At 31.6% G+C, this 19,008-nt stretch overlaps 5 protein-coding genes across 6 annotated transcripts; all 5 read right to left on the bottom strand.

Moving 5' to 3' along the window:
• Window positions 1-4,755: 4,755 nt before the first annotated feature.
• Window positions 4,756-7,835, bottom strand: LOC107624274 (protein trichome birefringence-like 19). 2 transcript variants are annotated; one of them, XM_088496711.1, is made up of 3 exons: window positions 7,748-7,835; window positions 6,376-6,960; window positions 4,756-5,741 (listed from the first exon to the last, which is right to left on the bottom strand). In XM_088496711.1, the coding sequence occupies exons 2-3, from the start codon at window positions 6,838-6,840 to the stop codon at window positions 4,965-4,967; spliced, it is 1,242 nt and encodes a 413-aa protein (XP_088352837.1). In that variant the 5' UTR covers window positions 6,841-6,960; window positions 7,748-7,835; the 3' UTR covers window positions 4,756-4,964. The 2 variants fall into 2 exon arrangements, with proteins under 2 accessions (XP_088352837.1, XP_016182249.1); XM_016326763.3 differs by lacking the exon at window positions 7,748-7,835 and having other exon boundaries at window positions 6,376-7,105.
• A 638-nt stretch (window positions 7,836-8,473) lies between these two features.
• Window positions 8,474-9,961, bottom strand: LOC107619950 (protein trichome birefringence-like 19). Its single transcript, XM_016322176.3, has 2 exons — window positions 9,507-9,961; window positions 8,474-9,283 (listed from the first exon to the last, which is right to left on the bottom strand). The coding sequence occupies exons 1-2, from the start codon at window positions 9,933-9,935 to the stop codon at window positions 8,498-8,500; spliced, it is 1,215 nt and encodes a 404-aa protein (XP_016177662.1). The 5' UTR covers window positions 9,936-9,961; the 3' UTR covers window positions 8,474-8,497.
• Window positions 9,962-11,275: 1,314 nt separating this feature from the next.
• On the bottom strand, window positions 11,276-13,168 carry LOC107619949 (protein trichome birefringence-like 19). Its single transcript, XM_088495589.1, has 2 exons — window positions 12,686-13,168; window positions 11,276-12,073 (listed from the first exon to the last, which is right to left on the bottom strand). The coding sequence occupies exons 1-2, from the start codon at window positions 13,166-13,168 to the stop codon at window positions 11,276-11,278; spliced, it is 1,281 nt and encodes a 426-aa protein (XP_088351715.1).
• A 333-nt stretch (window positions 13,169-13,501) lies between these two features.
• LOC107619948 (protein trichome birefringence-like 19) lies at window positions 13,502-14,936 on the bottom strand. Its single transcript, XM_016322174.3, has 2 exons — window positions 14,499-14,936; window positions 13,502-14,302 (listed from the first exon to the last, which is right to left on the bottom strand). The coding sequence occupies exons 1-2, from the start codon at window positions 14,934-14,936 to the stop codon at window positions 13,502-13,504; spliced, it is 1,239 nt and encodes a 412-aa protein (XP_016177660.1).
• Window positions 14,937-15,267: 331 nt separating this feature from the next.
• Window positions 15,268-17,093, bottom strand: LOC107624489 (protein trichome birefringence-like 19). Its single transcript, XM_016326979.3, has 2 exons — window positions 16,553-17,093; window positions 15,268-16,209 (listed from the first exon to the last, which is right to left on the bottom strand). Exons 1-2 carry the CDS (start codon window positions 16,988-16,990, stop codon window positions 15,409-15,411), a joined length of 1,239 nt encoding a protein of 412 aa, XP_016182465.1. The 5' UTR covers window positions 16,991-17,093; the 3' UTR covers window positions 15,268-15,408.
• Window positions 17,094-19,008: the final 1,915 nt, after the last annotated feature.

Below are 19,008 nucleotides of genomic sequence, written 5' to 3'. Positions count from 1 at the left end.
TCATATTATGATATATGTGATATGTTTTCATAGTATATTATTTTTATATATACCAATTTTATTAATGTACCACAATAATAATAATAATAATATGATCGTAATATTTTTTTCTTTCTAAAAAGCTATAAAGGAAGTTAAATGAATTTCAATATACTTATATGCCTCACTAAAATATAATAAAATATATTTATATACCTCATTAAAATATAATGATATCAAATTTTCAATGTACCAATTTAGCAATAATGACATGTAATTTGAATGAAATATATTAAATAATTTTATTATAAAAATATAATTAATAATATAAACATTTTTCTACATAAAAATATATGAAAGTAATTAGACTTTTTTAAAGTATTGCTTTTAGAGTCACAATTCGACTTCAACTACAGGATTTTTCGTATTTTACACAAAATTTTACTGTCAAATGACTCAAATCTCAGCAATATAATGAACAATGAAAAAACATAATAAGGAATCATAATCTTAAATTACTTGGATTCATTTTTATTGACCCCAGATCTTATTCACCACAATAATCAATCTAACAAAAAAGCCCAATTCACATAAGTTTATTGTCGTATGATTCTCTCACTTTAATTAACTCATCTAAATTTAATTAGATTTGAAAATGTTACTAATCTTTCACCCGATGAGAACAGTAAATTTCACTGTTATATGTGAACATCTATTCTTAATATATAAAAGTAGATGGATAAATTTATCCACATTATTTTTAAGACATCTTTTTCCTCTTACTAATGCCATGTCAGCAATATCGCTTACTTGGCAAAATTTTAAAATCAACCACTCAATTTTGTCAAATTAACTATGATTTTTAAATCAACAAAAAAATATACAAGTAATAGAAATATATGTAAATTAGGCAGCAAAATTACCAATAACAATAATTAAAAATTAATAGTGTCTAACCAAATTTGTAACCTACAAGAATCTATATCCCTATATTTATTATATTTTACCGTTATAAACAATACAATAAATTTATATCCCCAATAATTAATTTATTAATTTCTATAAATAACTCATTAAATGTAATAAACATTCATATTACAAATGTCATAATAATCTATTAATGATAACAAATTTTACGTTACAAATATTCAAAGTTCATACTATTTGAACTACTTATACAAGTCTTTTATCACTATTTCTTCAAATAACATCAAATTTAGCACAAAAAAATTATTTTTGCACGATAGAACATCTCAAACTTACTCAATGGAGCATCCTTCTCTAGACAATATCACCAAATAAACAGACAATTGGTTTATCAAAGTTCGCGTGGTTCGTCTGTGGGAAACATTAACACCCACAAATGAAGAAGAATCTCTTTGCTTAGAAATGATTATATTAGATGAAAAGGTACAAAACAAACATATTTATTGTATTTTTAAATTGAATATTTTCCAACACTATTTTGCATTTGCAACATTTAAGACATTGTCTGAAAGAGTTGGTCAAAGAAAAATATTAACAGGTAATTTCACTTTATACTATTTCAATTATGCTTATTAAATATAACTTATTTAAAAAAATTCTACACATTTTTGTTCTTTTTATCGTAGATGTCATTGGAAAACCGCATGTACATCAAGAGATTAAGAAGAAAGAAAATCATACAAATTCAAGACACATCTTCAGAAGAAGAACACACATGCAAAGATGGAACAAGCAACACAATAGAAAGTGTATACAACTCAACAATTCATAAAGAACATGTCTTTATAAGAATCTACGACAGAAAGAAGAAAGCAACAACTCTAACAATAACCAATAAAGAAAAAGGAGGACGAGCACCACATAAGAAGACCAAGTTCATCAACAAAACAAATGCAAAAATCAAACCACCAAATAAAAATATCACTTTGTACAATTTCAACATCCAAATCTTTTGTACTACAAATTATTTTAAACAAAACACCTTTAATTCTACAAAATATAATTATTTTTAATATTTATTATATACTATCATTAATTTACCGCTCGCGTATCGCGCGAATCTCATTCTAGTTGACTGTAAAATGTCACTTCTAGTTCTCTCGTATATACACTTGGCATAATAAACGAGTGAACACTGCATTTTTATAAATATAAAAAGACAGTCACTTCTACACTATTCTACACTACAGAATTCACCATAGTAAATTAAAATTAGTTCTCAATAAACAGGAGCCACACATATAATATTTGATAAATACATCTTATACTTGTTCTCAAAGTATAAAATTATTAATATAGACACAAATGTTAAAAAATATAAAATTCAATTTAGCTAATTAAGAATAAAATTATTTTTTTATTAAAATATAAAGTTAATTAGTCATTTTGCATTTTAAACCTCAGCATATATTTAAACCCACAAACCCACCTGCAAAGCACAAAAGACCCCTACCTATTTGATTATCAAGGCAGAAGGTCGCATTCCACACACAAAAAAAAAAACTAAAATTATTGTGTGCTTCAACTCCAAGTATTATAAGACATTCATGTGCAAAGCAAAATTCAAATTTTTATTTTATCATAAAATCAATTATTCTAAAAATTCAAGTTCACGATATGCAAATAATTATATCTAATAAAATTTTTATTCTATCTATCTAGCCCCATCCACTTGCTAATGAGATTAAAAACATGATAAACAGAATTTATAGTTTTATACTACTCTTTTGATAACAATTTTTTTTTAAATTTAATATTAAATATGATGAAATTAAAAGTATAATCATTTATCAAATTAATCTTACCCTTTTTTGAACGGATGCAATACCATCTGAATCGTGCCACTTTCTTCCTTTCTTTTCCATAGAGAAAGTGAGAAACCACACTCCGCCAGTTACAACGGCTCGTAGTGGCTCTGTTTTTTCTGTAGTACTCATTCTCTCTTCTTTCAAAGCTTCCGAAAATGCTACGCTTGCGATTTCTTCCTGCATCCCGCTCCTCATCTCAAAATCCTTCCAATTTCATCAGAAAATCCCACCAGTTTTCATGAACAACATGCTCTATGCTTGTAGAATTATTTACAAGACCAGATGAATTTGCCTTGGAGGTTTTGTTTATTTGTGAGGAATCTTTTTCACTTTAGTTCTAATTACATTTAATGTGCTACATAGATTAGACACTTTAACGGTTGTAATTATCCATGCATGAGAATATGCATGCATAGTGTTGAACCTATCTTTAAAGATTCCATTGAGCTATTCTTTTTGTTATATGGTGATTCCATTCTCTAAAGTTTAGTATTCCACTCTAAATAAGGGAGGAAGGATATCCAGCGAATTAATTTAAGAACCCGTGACTGCAGTGTTCTGTATTGATTTTGTTAAAAATTAGCTTTTTCTGGATGTCATTGTTCTTTAAGTCTTAACAAAAAAAAAAAGATGAAAACTCGCATTCAATTGTTTTATGTCTCATCAAAACAACTGAGTATTTGCCAACAAAAAAATGAAAATATTTTAATCAAAAGATAACAACTATTTTGTTAAGAACCAAAATCTGACTCTTTATATTTCTGAGCACAAAAAATATGCTAAACCTTCAATACTTAGAGTTAGCATCACATTTTAGTACAACTCAAATGCAAACTGTTTTGTAGTATTAAAAAACAAACTTTTTATATTATATCTTTTTAAAGGCTCATTTTACTTTAATATTTTATAATAAAATATATAAATAATATATCTAACAATTTTTTTTTACTTTGGTCAACTGCTATTGGTAATTGGTCATATACAAGTTAAAAAAAATGTAAGAATATGTAACTCTTTATTAATATCAACAAAAAAAAAGCAGTTATTCTTTATCATTTATATTGTATGAAAAAGGTAAAAACAAAATATTACAAAATATTAACAGCAGGCCTATGTATTCATTTTTCAAATATCATTCTTATACCATTATTCTCCTGGGATTCTATCAAGGTCCAATTTCATCGTGCTGTTGAACATGCCATTCGTTACAGCAATGGGTCCTTCAAATATAACTATTAGAATATCATAATTAGGGAACAAAATTAGGAAAATATCAAAGAGGATAAAAAAAAATCAATATAATTTATTAGGATATTATTCCATAACGAGCGTACTCTTAGCGTACTCTTGGTCTATATATTGATAAGAACCTTGTAATCACAAATAAAAAATATGAATAATAAAAATCATACTTGTTGTTGCATTTATTCCATTCCCATGCGGAAGAAAGTTCTGATTCTGATGAGACTCCAGCCAGATAAATCTTGCATTCCTTTTCTATCAAGAAAGCTCTTTTCAAGTCTGGAATTTCATCCTCATGATGATGTGGAACTTTCAAAACAAATTCAAATGGAGGAAATGGCAACCTTGTCCAATTAGAACTTGGAATCTTTCTTAAGTTCCAAACATGCATGTCTAAAATTTTCTTGGTTGTCACTGGGCATAAGAAAGGATCAGCCATTGGAGATGGGAAAGAAGGTATGTAACAGGTTTTCTTTTAGTTTCAAAAGGGGAATGGGAAACGAGTACGTGAGGAGTTTATTCTTATTGTGTATGAATAACCAAACTTAGAAAAAAGAACGGAAAGAGAATATTTGTAGTGTCTGAGTTTGTTCGTTCTTCTCTTGATTTTATTAATACACTTATACATATTTTTATTGAATTTATAAATAAAAAAGAAATAATAAAAAAGATTAGAGGGCCAAATCTATACTTGAAGTTGAAGGTCTTGGAATGTTTAGAAGAAGAATTGTTAAAAGAAAAAAAAATCAATTTTTTACGAGTGGCAATTTCAATATAAAAAGTAATAATGTACCTTGAAACACAATAAATAATTAAAGATAATTTCTTCCCAAAAATAAAATAAAATAAAATAAATCACGATTTGGCATTTAGTCAGCTAATATTATACCATTTCATGGTAAAACAATTGAAGACTCCTGGTTAAAAAAAAAATGAGACTTTAATTGATCACATCCTTGTTTTCATGTGATATAGCAAAATCTCATTCCACGTATCAACAGGACCTGGCAGGCACCAATGAACACAATCATTGACGGTAATGTTTTTATCAACGGCATGCCCATAACTATTGGGATGCCCATCTGGCCTCACCAGCATTGCTTCAGTTATATCAATCAAACCCAACTCCAAACCCTTCTTCTTAGCTTCGTTTTCTGCCTCTCTGAATTCTTCTATTTGTATTTGGTGCAATTCTTCTATTCCATATGGATGCACTGCCACCTTTTCTTCCACGGTGGTAACTAATTTTGTTCTATTACAACCACCACCAGTGTTCCACAGCCCATTCTCAAAGTGGTTCGGAGAGTGTGTCACCACAAATGTCAACCCCTTGAACCCTTTAAGATTTAAAATGGTCTTGAAAGCTGTTCTGAATGCGATCCTGTATCCATAGAAGTCGAGCTCAGTGTTGTTCTGGCATTTTTGACATCCAACAACCTGGTCGTGTTCCATGAATGTTAGCGGTCGGAAGAACCATTGTCCTCCAGATAAGATCACAACGTCGAAGTCTTCAATTTGACTAGCCCAAGCTTCATCTGGTTCATCGAGATAAAGCTTCTCGGCAAGGTAGAAATTAGAACTATCATTGAGATAACTTTTGCTGGACTTGACTAGAAAGGGGGACCATAATAATGCAAGAGTGAAATTGTGATCAGGATAGAACCACCATTTGAAGTATGTGCTGTCTGATGCGTGTTTCCCTGTAATATCTTCAGGACGTGCAACCTGAAATAAATGGCTTAGAGCTCACTAAATCCATGAGAGTAACTAGTTTTTTTTTTTTTTTTTTTTTTTGTCTTGGAGAGTAACTAGTTTATGTCTAAGTAGTAAGTACTAAGTAGCATTTATATTTGATAGTTGATACTCTGTTGTAGTGTTGTGTGCACATGAATGAAATAAAAAACTAGAATGATTTGGGCTTGTGTTGAAATGTGCTATGAGCAGTTGTCAGCTCACTAAAATAAAAATATTTCTTGACAATAACAATAGTGGGTTGCCCTTGTAATCATTAACATAATAATATTACTTAAAATATTTTAATTATTATTTACTTCAACCTTAGTGTACTAAAGTGCTAAATATTAAGTTCATGTTGCAGAATAATTGCCTGAGACTTCTGGAGTCTTTCATCAACTGTAATCATCCAAGTTTGTGAGAACTACTGTACTAGATTCACAAGCTAGTTCGCCACATATATAAAAAGTTAAAATTGATTTTTCTTGGTCAGTGTAGCCCCCTTCATACACTTCAAGAACTGAAACAAAACAGAACGGAACAGGGGGAAGAATCGAGGTATAATAGACTGTTTTGTTGATTAAGCTCAAAATTAAAGAGTAAAATACTAAAATTAATTACTTACAGAACTAAGGAGGCACAACAAGGACTCCATTTGATTTCTCCCGATTGAATCCCCAACAAAGGCCATTGACTTCCCTTTGACCATCTTCAAGAACTGAGCAGCATCAAAGAGAGGAAGCTGACACTCATTAGGTTTCCATCTCCATTGAAGAAACTCCCTGTCAGGTCTTCCATGCAGAAGGCAATTCTGCTTGTCAAATATGAAAGGGCATGTCTCATTGTTGTAGTACGGTCCCTTCAGATAAGGAGTCCAGTTCCCAGAGAAAACATTGCAACTACTCCTTCTTGTTTCTTCTTTAGATTCAAAGCTTGTGGCAAATATCTTAGAAGCTGATAGATTCAAGGTTCTGAGGAGAGGAAAGAGGAGCACTATCACAACAAGAGTGAAGGGTAACAGAACCACACCTCTGGGGATGTTTCTTGCTGCATAGTTGCACTTCAAAATCTCAGTACCCTCTAACTTCATCACACACAACCAACCTCAGCTTTCTTACTAGATTCAACTCTTCTCTGTTGCACACTTACTAGTTACTATTTTTTTATTTTGCAGTGCAGATCTCCGGTTTCTTGTTTTTAGGAAACTGCGCTGAAATAATGGAAACTGTAACAAATGATAATTGTAATAAACAAAAATAAACATAGAAATATATTATTGATAAGGTTTGGACTCTGGTCTTACACTGCTACTTACACTGCAGCGCCCTGCACTACACTCCTTAGTAATTTAAACACTTACATATACTCTTTTTTATTTTTTAAAATAACATATACTGCAAGGTGCCATTTTTTTATTTTTAATATTGGATTAATAATAGTATTTTTTTAAATTGTGATCTATTGTGGTATTTTTCTAAAATGTGGGATGATTTAATGTACGGAGTACAAATCGGACCGCCCAATTTTTGTACTCGAACCGTCCGATTTGTATTGAAAAAATTAAAAAAATTTGTACTCCAAATTTTTTTAATTTTTTAAACACAAATCGATGGGTCCGATTTGTGTACTCCAAACTTTTAAAATTTTTTAAACACAAATCGAAGGATCCGATTTGTGTATCTCTCATAGTTTTAAAAAATACCAAAAATGACCACGTTAATGTATAACACTCATTCTACTTCCATATACAAATTTTTTACCCTGCAAGTGCAAGCTAAAAAATTACTTGTATTTATTTAAATTAAAAATATATTTTTTCTTTTTTATTTTTTAAAATAACATCTAAGTAAAATTTTGTCAATAAATATTGTGAAAGAAAAGAAGTATATGATAAATTTAGTCTAATAATTTTACTGAACACTGTCCCAATTTGTGTGATTTTTTATAAAAAATAATAGTTAAAATTGGACAAATGAAATATATGATTAGGTACTTACTCCTTGATAAATGATTCGCAATTTTTAAACTTTGGCAATGCAACTAATATAAGAAGCTGACAGCAATTTAAAAACGAAATTTAATGTCATTTGGCACTTGCGACCTAGGTTACCTAAGGTACTAAACTACGGTTGGAGACAACTAAGGTCCCACCATCTTCTTCAAACAAATAAAATTCACGAGGAGCAAACTAATCCACCCTAGACCTACTTTTAGCTGATTTCTTTCATATACCAAGTTCACTAGTGCGTGATAACTTAATTAGTGGTTGGGTGTGGGACACCACAGAGTAGAAAAAATGGATATAAAAAGGTCAGAATCATCCCATTGATTCAGCAAAAGTTTAAACAGAAATTCATTTTAACTTTTATAATTATTATAGAACATAACTTGATTTTAACCAACTAAACTAATGCTTAATTCAATAAGCAAAAGGGTGTCTTTAACTTAATGGAAAAATTTTAAAAGTACCACCGGTATTCCAATTGTTTTAACCGTTAATCTCAATTAATATATATTATATATATTTTTTATAATTGATCTCAATTAATATATATTATATATATTTTTTATAATTCAAATCAACGGTTAAAACAACTGGAACACCTGTATTCTCTGTACACTTAAAACTCTTCCTAACTTAATTAGAGGTCTTAGGTGGAGTAGGTAGTTGTGCGCATAAATGGTCTTACTCAATTTGAATATGTATGACATTAAAATACTTATGCTAAACAATTGAATATTGTTGATCACATTTGCATTTTCAACAAATATAACAAAAACTCATTCCACGTATCAACAGGTCCTGGCATACACCAATGGACACAGTCATTGATAGTAACATTTTTATCAATCGCATGTCCATATTTATTGGGATGCCCATCTGGTCTCATTAACATTGCATCAGTTATATCCATCAGAACAAATTTCAAACCCTTTTTCTTTGCTTCCTTTTCTGCTTCTAAAAACTCCTCCACCTGCATTTGATGTAACTCCTCTAGTGCATAGGGAATATGCATTGCCACCTCATCTTCCATGCTAGCATATGGCATTGTTCTATTACAAGCCCCACCTTTGTTCCACTCTCCATTCTCAAAGTGATTCGGAGAGTGTGTCACCAAAAATGTTAACCCCTTAAACCCTTTAAGATTTATAATAGCTCTAAAAGCTGTTCTAAATGCATTTCTATATCCATAGAAGTCATGTTGAGTGTTGTTTTGACATAATTGACATCCAATAACTTGGTCATTCTGGATGAATGTTAAGGGCCTAAAGAACCATTGTCCTCCTGAGAAAATTATGAAGTCAAAATTCTGTATTTGACTAGTCCAAGCTTGATCTGCTTCATCAAGATAGAGTTTTTCCGCATTGTCCAAAGAAGTATCATTAAGGTAAGCTCTAGTGGATTTCACTAGAAAAGGAGACCACAATGTTGTAAGGGTAAAATTGTAATCAGCATAGAACCACCATTTGAAATACATTTCGTCTTTATAATTTGATATATGTTTGGTTGTAATATCTTCCGGATGAGAAACCTAAAACAAAATGCCAAATAATCACAAGAGTTTAGGAGAGAAAAAATAATATTAAAATGAAAAATGTTAGAGGAGGCAAAACAATTATCAAATAACTGAATTGGGGTGGAAATTCAGATGCAGTCAACTTCACGTAAAGTTAATAGCTGAGAACCGTTAGATGAAAATTTAGTTAAATCAGTCATCTAACGGGTCAGTTATCAACTTCGAGTTGTTTACTTACACTACTGAGGAGGCACAACAAAGATTCCATTTGATTCCTTCCAATTGAGTCTCCAACAAAGGCCATTGACTTTCCGTTGACCAGATTGAAGAATTGAAGAGCATCGAACAGAGGAAGCTCACACTGATGAGGTTTCCATCTCCATTGGAGAAACTCTCTATCAGGTCTCCGATTCGTGAAGCAATTCTGCTTTTCCGCTATGTAAGGACACGTGTCGTTATTGTAGTAAGGTCCCTTCTCATAACGACTCCAATTCCCAGAGAAGATGTTACATGAGCTCCTTGTTTCTACGGATTCAAAATTGGTGCCGTATATACTAGAAGCTGATTCGTTCAAGCTTCTCATCAGAGGAATGAGCACAACAACTACAACGAGTGTGCATGGAAATAGGAGCAAACCTTTCGGAATTGTAATGGCCTCAAACTTCATGGCAGTTGTAAGAAAGAAGCTGAGCACAATTACTGATCCTCTGAACCTGTTTATAAATTGTAATGCAGGTATCTTGTCCTAGTTTGAGAAGCAAGGCTGAAATTGAAGCTGCAACCAATAATCAATGAAAAAAGAAGATTTGGACATGTCACTTGTATATTTTGCCTTAAGAACTGTGTTATGTGTACATAATATGAAATACAATATGAGTCGACACATTAATTATCTTGTATCATTCGTAATATATACACGTAACACAACACTAATTCATTACTAGAAGCAACATTTTAATAATTTGTTGATGTATTTGTGCTTCTATTTTTTCGGTGCTGAATAATTATTTGTTAGTTAGGATTAATGTTGAGGAGTGTATAAAGTTAGTAGCACATCAAAAAAAAATAAGAGTGAGGAGTTTATAAGATGAGAGACCCATAAATATACCATTTTAAAGTTTTGAATTGAATGTGATATCTTTTTCGAAATATCCAATAGGCATTCACGACACTGGATTCGATGGTCCTAAAACATTTGGACCATTAAATGGTCCCAGAACAAAACATATTTTTTTAAGTATTTTTTATAACTACTAAATAGTCTTTATTTAATTTTAATTACAAATTAACCGCATATATTTTATTTAATCGTAAAAACTATTTTTTATTTCATAAATTATTATTTTATCATTAATCTATTATGATTATTAATAATAAAAAACAATTGGCTATTCCAATCGATTAAAAGATTATTATTATTATTTTATTATTAATCTATTATCGTTATTGTTTTTGTTTTTGATTGTTAATAAATATAATAGATTAATGATAAAATAATAATTTATAAAATAAAAAATAGTTTTTATGATTAAATAAAATATATGAGGTTAATTTGTAATTAAAATTAGATAAGGACTATTTAACAATTATAAAAAAAAAACTTAAAAAACATGTTCTATTCTGAGACCATTTAATGGTCCAAATGTTTTGGAACCATCGAATCCAGTACCATTCATTCATGCACATTTTTGTTCAACCTTGACAGTGCAACCACAAGAATAGAAGCTGGCAGCATTTAGAAAAAGAAAGTAACAATAAACATTTAATCTTGCTTGACACTTGGGTTAACTTAATGGCTTAAAACCTTCACCGAAAAACAGGGCTTTTCAAACCAACTGAATCCAAACTAATCCATTCTTGAGAAAGGGATTGTAGCAGAATCAATCATTTCACAAAGTCTCATGTAACCCTTTACAAAATCATGGGATAGTAGAAGATTTTTCCCTATAGTACATGAATCAAAAACATAAAATAATTATATATATATGTAGAATACACTTTTTGAAGTTAAATTGGAGTGCTTATCCCCTTCATCATATAGAGCAAAAACTGGTTCCATGTATCAACAGGACCCGGCAAACACCAGTGAGCACAATCAGTAACCTTAACATTGTTGTAATATAAATGGCCATGTTTACCAGGATGTCCATCAGGCCTCATGGCCATAGCTTCACTTACATCAATCAAACCAAATTGCAACCCTTTTTTCCTAGCTTCCTTTTCTGCTTCTCTAAATTCCTCCAATTGTACATCATGAAATGATTTCAGAACATTCCAATGATTATAATACTTGAGCATTTCTTCTTTGGTATAGGGCTTTGTTCTGTTACAATACCCACCTTCATTCCATTTTTCATATTCAAAGTGGTTTGGAGAGTGAGTCACTAAAAATGTTGAACCTTTAAACCCTTTAAGGTTTATGATAGTTCTAAAGCAAGTTTGAAATGCCTTTCTGTATCCATACAAGTTATGTTCCATGTCCTCTTTTCTCCTTTTATTTGCAACAATTTCACCGTTTTCAAAGAAATTCATGGGTCTTAAGAACCATTGTCCTGTTGAGATAATTACATAGTCAAAATTCACAATTTTGTTGACCCAAGCTTCATCCGGCTCATCGAGATAAAGGTTCATGGCCCTGCTAAGTGAATGATCATAGCCATAGGGATCATCATCCATGGCTTTAACTAGAAAAGGGGACCATACTATTGTTAGAGTAAAATTGTGTTTAATGCTGTACCACAATTTGAAATAACCTGCATTGTCCTTAGATGTATATTCTCTTGTAACATCAACAAGATTAGCATCCTGAAAGAGTAGCAGATCATAAACTAAAACTTAGGGGTGTAAGTTACCGAACCGAACCGAAAATTACTATAAAACGGAACCAAAAATTACAACAACCGACTTAAAAACCGAAAAAATCAGTTTTTTTGGTTTTTTCTGACAAAACTGATCGGTTCGGTTTGGTTTTTGGTTGGTTTGATAAAAACTGAATCGAACCAAACCGAACCGAATATATCCATACATTTCAATGTTTTAACCATTTTAACCTTTAACCTAACAACAAAAATCCTCAACCCCTAACCATTTCAATGTTTTACTCTTATTATTTCAATTTATTGACTATTTTAAACCTCTAATTATTGTGATTCATATTTTTTTCATTAGGAATTAAAAACCGAAAAAACCGACCAAATCAAACCGCTATTGATTCGGTTCGGTTGTTGTAAAAACAGCAAATCGAACGGTTGTGTGTTTGTAAGAACCGAACATATCGGTTCGATTGGTTTTTGGCCCAAAACCGAACCGAACCGAACCGATAACACCCCTACTAACTATTAGTTTCTGAAAGTGTTAAAACTTAAAAGGCTAACTTATACAGTCATAAAAAATAACATGTATGGTTGTGTTACTTACACTGTTTATGAGGCACAATAATGAAGCAATTTGATTTCTGGAAATAGAGTCCCCAACAAAGGCCATTGACTTTCCTTGTACAAGCCTCAAGAATTCTTTTGCATTGAATAGTGGAAGCTCACAATCATAAGGTTCCCACCTCAATTTGAGGAACTCTCTGTCAGGTTGTCCAAACTTGATGCAGTTTAGATGCTCTATTATGTAAGGACATGTTTCATTATTGTAATAAGGTCCTTTAGGATAAGGACTCCATTGTCCAGAAAACATGTTGCAATTTCTTGTTTCTGCTGTTGTGCTATTCAAAGTGCTGATGACATATACCTCAGAAGACGATTGATTTGAATTTATGATCTGTATCAGAGGAAGAAATACCATGATGAGAAGAAGTAGAGTGGATGGTAATAATAATAATAGTGCCATAATTTTGCGAATGTTTATTGATGTGTGCATGCAATTGAATATCTCCTTCGCCTCACACTTCATGGTTCTTTGTGTTGATGATTAAAGTGTTCTCAAAAGTTTAAGCAATTGTCAAACAAAATAAAAAAAACTGCTACAGAATATATGCTTATACATCATAGCATAATTAGCTCCAATTACTGAGTAGCTCTTACATATCTTGAAGGGTCTCATACAAAAATATATTAATGTAATAAATAATGAGAATAGTAATTTCACTTGGATTATCAAAATTAATAGGTTAGCCATTAACAATTAAGTAGAACAAGGAGATACATATATATAATAATGTTAAATAGATGCATACATTTATTTTCAAAAGAAACACTAGTTGAATTAAGCAACATACACAGCAAGTCAAATTGAAGTACTTGTCTTGTTGATTGCTTGTTTCATTTTATAGAACAAAAATTCATTCCACGTGTCAATAGCACCAGGCAAGCACCAATGTACACAATCTACAACCTTAACATTCTTATTATAAATAAGGCCATATTTATCAGGATGTGCATCAGGCCTCAATGACATTGCTTCACTTATATCTATCAAACCAAAGTGCAACCCTTTTTTTCTAGCTTCCTTTTCTGCTTCTCTAAATTCATCCACTTGAGCATGATGCATTGCTTCCAAGAGCTCCCCATTGTTATAGCCTTGTCTTTCTTCTTTTGTAAATGGTCTTGTCCTGTTGCAACTCCCACCTTCATTATACTCTCCATGCTCAAAGTGTTTTGCAGATTGTGTCACTAAAAAAGTCGATCCTTTGAACCTTTTAAGGTTTATGATAGTTCTAAAAGATGTCTGAAAAGCCTTTTTGTAACCATACAAGTTAATGTCTTGTACTTTACTTACTCCTTGTTGACCTCCAACAATTTGACCATTCTCATAGAAAGTCAATGGTCGATAGAACCATTGTCCTGTTGAGAAAATCACGTAATCAAAATCCTCAACCTTGCTGACCCAAGCATCATTTGGCTCATCAAGATAAAGGCTTACTGAACTGTCAAATGCACTACCACGGAGATCAGCACCAGTAGCTTTAACTAAAAATGGAGCCCATAATATTGTAAGAGTGAAATTGTAATTTGAACTGAACCACCATCTAAAATGTATGTCGTCCTTAGACGTATATCTTTCTGTAATATCCTCAAGTCTACCAACCTATAAAAAAAGAGCAACATTTTTCAAAAAATATTACAAAATCAATAATACCATGTGATAACTTATTTATGTGTTTCTACCTAAAAGTGTTAATTTTTGTAAGGAATTGTTTTATGACATAGTATTAGAACTTTTATAAAAAAAGCCTAATGCTAGATCTATGTTACTTCCGAAAAAAGAAAGAACTAGAACTTACAGAATTTAGGAGGCAGATCAAAGAATCCATCTGATTTCTGCCCATGGAGTCACCAACAAAGGCCATTGACTTGCCTTGAACAAGTCTCAAGAATTCAGTTGCATTAAATAGTGGAAGCTCACAGCCATAAGGCTTCCACCTTAACTTGAGAAACTCTCTGTCAGGTCTCCCATTCTTGATGCAGTTATAAGGATCTATGATGTGAGGGCATGTCTCATTATTGTAGTAAGGCTCCTTAAGATGATAAGAAGCCCAATGCCCCAAAAATATGTTGCATTCTCTTGTTTCTTCTTCTATGCTCCCATATAACTGTGGTTTGTCTATGATCCTCATCAGAGGAAATAGTACCACAGTTGCAATAAGCAGAGTGATTGGCAATTGAAAAATGTTTCCTGATAAGTTCTTGCAACTGAATCTCTCCTTTGCATCAAACTTCATTGTTTTAGTTTGGTGTGAATCTCTCCTGTGTCTTAAGCTTTAGTTAGATAATAATAATGTTATATATTATGCTAGTACTCTAGCTAGTTCAGCACTACTCCCTTTAAGCAATGTGCAACACAAATCAATGGTCTTTGGTACTTGGATCAGATAAGTATTGTGTTGAATAGAGAAAAATAAATTAAACTTTATATCGGAGTCTGCAATTACCATATAACTATGGTTTTCCCAATGCAAGGCTGTATCCAATTTAAAAATGCTATATACAAAATTAGAACTACCATATTTTTAGGATCTTCCGATCTGGTAGACTTTTATGCATGGAATACTGGGATAACCAATTAAATAGTTGAGATTATTAATAGAGGGACCCTTTTCTCAATACACATATTTTTTCTTTTTATTACACTTGTAACAAAAAAATCAAACTGATAAAACAGAAATCTAATAAAGCACATGCATATGCAGCAAGTCAAATTGAAGTACTTGTCTTGTGGATTGCTTGTTTCATCTTGTAGAACAAAAATTCATTCCAAGTATCAATAGCACCAGGCAGGCACCAATGTACACAATCTATGACCTTAACATTCTTATTATAAATTAGGCCATATTGATCAGGATGTGCATCAGGCCTCATTGAAGTTGCATCACTTATATCTATCAAACCAAAGTGCAACCCTTTTTTTCTAGCTTCCTTTTCTGCTTCTCTAAATTCATCCACTTGAATATGATGCATTGCTTCCAAGAGCTCCCCATAGTTATAGCCTTGTCTTTCTTCTTTTGTGAATGGTCTTGTCCTGTTACAATTTCCACCTTCATTATACTCTCCATGCTCAAAGTGTTTTGCAGATTGTGTTACCAAAAAAGTCAACCCTTTGAAGCTTTTAAGGTTCATGATGGTTTTAAAAGATGTTTGAAAAGCCTTTTTGTAACCATACAAGTTAAGGTCTTTTATGTACTTCCCTCCTTGTTGACCTCCAACAATATGACCATTCTCATAGAAAGTCAACGGTCGATAGAACCATTGTCCTGTTGAGAAAATCACAAAGTCAAAATCCTCAATCTTGCTGGCCCAAGCATCATTTGGATCATCAAGGTAAAGATTCATAGAACCATCAAATGAACGGCCACGTTGATCAGCACCAGTAACTTTAACCAAAAATGGTGACCATAATATTGTAAGGGTAAAATTGTAACCCGGACTGAACCACCATCTGAAAAATACATCATCCTTTGATGTATATCTTTCTGTAACATCCTCAAGTCTACCCGCCTATAAAAAAGGTCAACATTTTTCAACATAATATTATGAAATCAAGAATACCATCAAATCAAGAAAATAAGAAAGTAAAAAGGTTTTGAATGAAAGGTTGGCTGAACTCAAACACCAATGATGCCAGAATCCTAGATACATAATCACATAAAGGTGAAGACTCGCATGCAATTATTTTCGTATAAAGTTGATAGTTGAAAATTCTTAGACAATAATTTAGTCAAACATGTCAAATTATCTAACTATTCTCAACTAGCAACTTCACGTGAAAACTAACTATATATGAGTTTTCACCATAAATAAAACAACTTAAATTCAAAATAATAAAAAAAACAGAACTTACAGTGTTTAGAAGGCAGATCAAGGAATCCATCTGATTTCTTGCCATAGAGTCTCCAACAAAGGCCATTGACTTACCTTGAACAAGTCTCAAGAACTCAGTTGCATTAAATAATGGAAGCTCACAACCATAAGGCTTCCACCTTAACTTGAGAAACTCTCTATCAGGTCTCCCAAACTTGATGCAGTTAAATTGATCTATGATGTGAGGGCATGTCTCATTATTGTAATAAGGCTCCTTAGGATGGTAAGTAGCCCAATGCCCAGAAAATATGTTGCATTCTCTTGTTTCTTCTTCTATGCTCCCATATAAATGTGGTTTGTTTATGATTCTGATTAGAGGAAAGAGTACCACGGTTGCAACAAGCAGAGTGATTGGTAGTTGGAAAATGTTTTTTGATAAGTACTTGCAACTAAATATCTCCTTTGCATCAAACTTCATTGCTTTAATTTGGTGTGAGTTTAGATCTATTCTGAATTTCAACTTATGGTTGTGATTATGTATACTGTATAGTATTGAAAATTAGTGTCCTCCAATGTCTTAAACTTTGAATTATGATGCAACCAACTTGCACAAAAAACAATACAAAATTCCAATATATTATATGCTAGTAACACAGCGCAGCCCCCTCTCTCTTTGAGAGTAGTTTAACCACTATAAAACACAAATCAATGGTTTAGGTTGTCTTAAACTAATGAATATTATGAATCTTATAGCTGGTGAATAAAAAAAGATGTGAGAAGTAATTAAGAACAGGGTGCGTCACATTTTTCATATGGCGGTTGAAGGGCCTAAATATATATTTTTATATAGTGGAATCTGTACCTACCATATAACTATGGTAATATATAACTATATATAGAGTTTCCTCAATGCCATGCTGTATCGATCGATTTTAAATATTGTAGGGTGGAAACTCAGGTGCAGTCACCTTCACGTGAAGTTGATAACGGAGAGTCGTTAGATGATTTGATTTATTTGACTAAATTTTTATCTAACGACTCAACTATCAACTTCACATGAAGTTGGGCCGGAAGTTTTTATTTGACTTATTTTGACAAAATTAAGATAATCAGAATTTTAGCATCGAGGCCCAATAGGTTTTAGAGGGAATTTAGATTTCCAAAAGTGTAAGACTTTGCGTTATCTAAAATCAAATACATCGGGCCTAACCATTTTCTATGAAACTGCTCAAAGTTTTTATTTAGGGCTTTAAGCCCAAAGTTCTTACCACCACAAACATGTTTCGGTTTATTCACTTTATTGCCAATACTAGGGGGAAAGAAATTAAAAAAAAAAAAAATTTATCGTGCTTTATGCACAAATGCTGAAATTTTAACATTTTAAAATTTGGAAGATTACCAAGAATTGGGAGTTGAAGTTGAACCACTTTTGATTTGTAGCATTTTTAGGCGTAATCCCGTTTTAATGCGAAGAAAATATTGTCAAGTTGGTTAAAAAAGGAAAAACTAGTAATGTGAAGAATGTTAAGGTTAATAAATAAAAATTACCCCCTTTACTAGGCAAAGGTCCAACAGATGAGAACTTAATAATGGAAATTTGCCTACTTTGGGGGGAATAAAAGAGTCTAGTATAGTAATAGTATGTAGGGCCCTACTATACCTGAAAATTCAGCATCAATTAATTGGAGACAATAGATAAGAGGGTGGGGGCCATTTCACGTGGTTTTGCTATTCCTTCTTTCATGTTAAGGGACTTACAAGCATTTTTGATAGAGATTGTGGGTTTCAATTTTCGGTTGCGTCATTCCTGTTTTAAAAGAATTTCAAATGATAAAGTAACTCATATTCAAATTCAATGCATCACGCATAAGCTAACCTTGCTTTTCCATTTGATTGACTACTAGACTATGATAATTTATTGCCTTTAGATTAACCATTATTAAAGCAGCCTAATATGCTAGATCAGATCATCTAAACATTATTGAAGTCTCAAATACTGGTTTATATTGCTATCGACCATGTCTTGTCTCAAATAAAATTCTTTGAAATCTCTTGAAATTATTCCACCTAAGTAAATTATTACTAGAGTAAACATACATTTAATTAAAAAAAAGGTACAATTCGCTTATTATTGAATTCGACACTATTTTTATACATAGTGTACTTGGTTATGGTATCATATGAATAACGTTTAGAAAGATTTTCAAGTGTATCGTCATATTGGTGTATTAGTGATTTTTAACCGTTGATCTTAATTATATATATTGTATAGAAAAATTTTCAAGCGTATCGTTATATTGGTGTTTTACTGATTTTTAACCGTTGATCTTAATTATAAAATATATATATATATAATATATATAATTAAGATCAACGGTTAAAAATCACTGTAATATCGATACGATGGTATATTTGAAAACTTTCCTATTATATATATTTTTTATAATTAGCATCATCATCAGTTAAAAATAACTGAAATACCGGTATGACGGTACA

This window comes from Arachis ipaensis, chromosome B10 (genome assembly GCF_059453495.1).
Source record: "Arachis ipaensis isolate K30076 ecotype BB chromosome B10, ASM5945349v1, whole genome shotgun sequence".
Taxonomy (NCBI): domain Eukaryota; kingdom Viridiplantae; phylum Streptophyta; class Magnoliopsida; order Fabales; family Fabaceae; genus Arachis; species Arachis ipaensis.
This window is presented reverse-complemented; position numbering and strand designations above follow the sequence as displayed.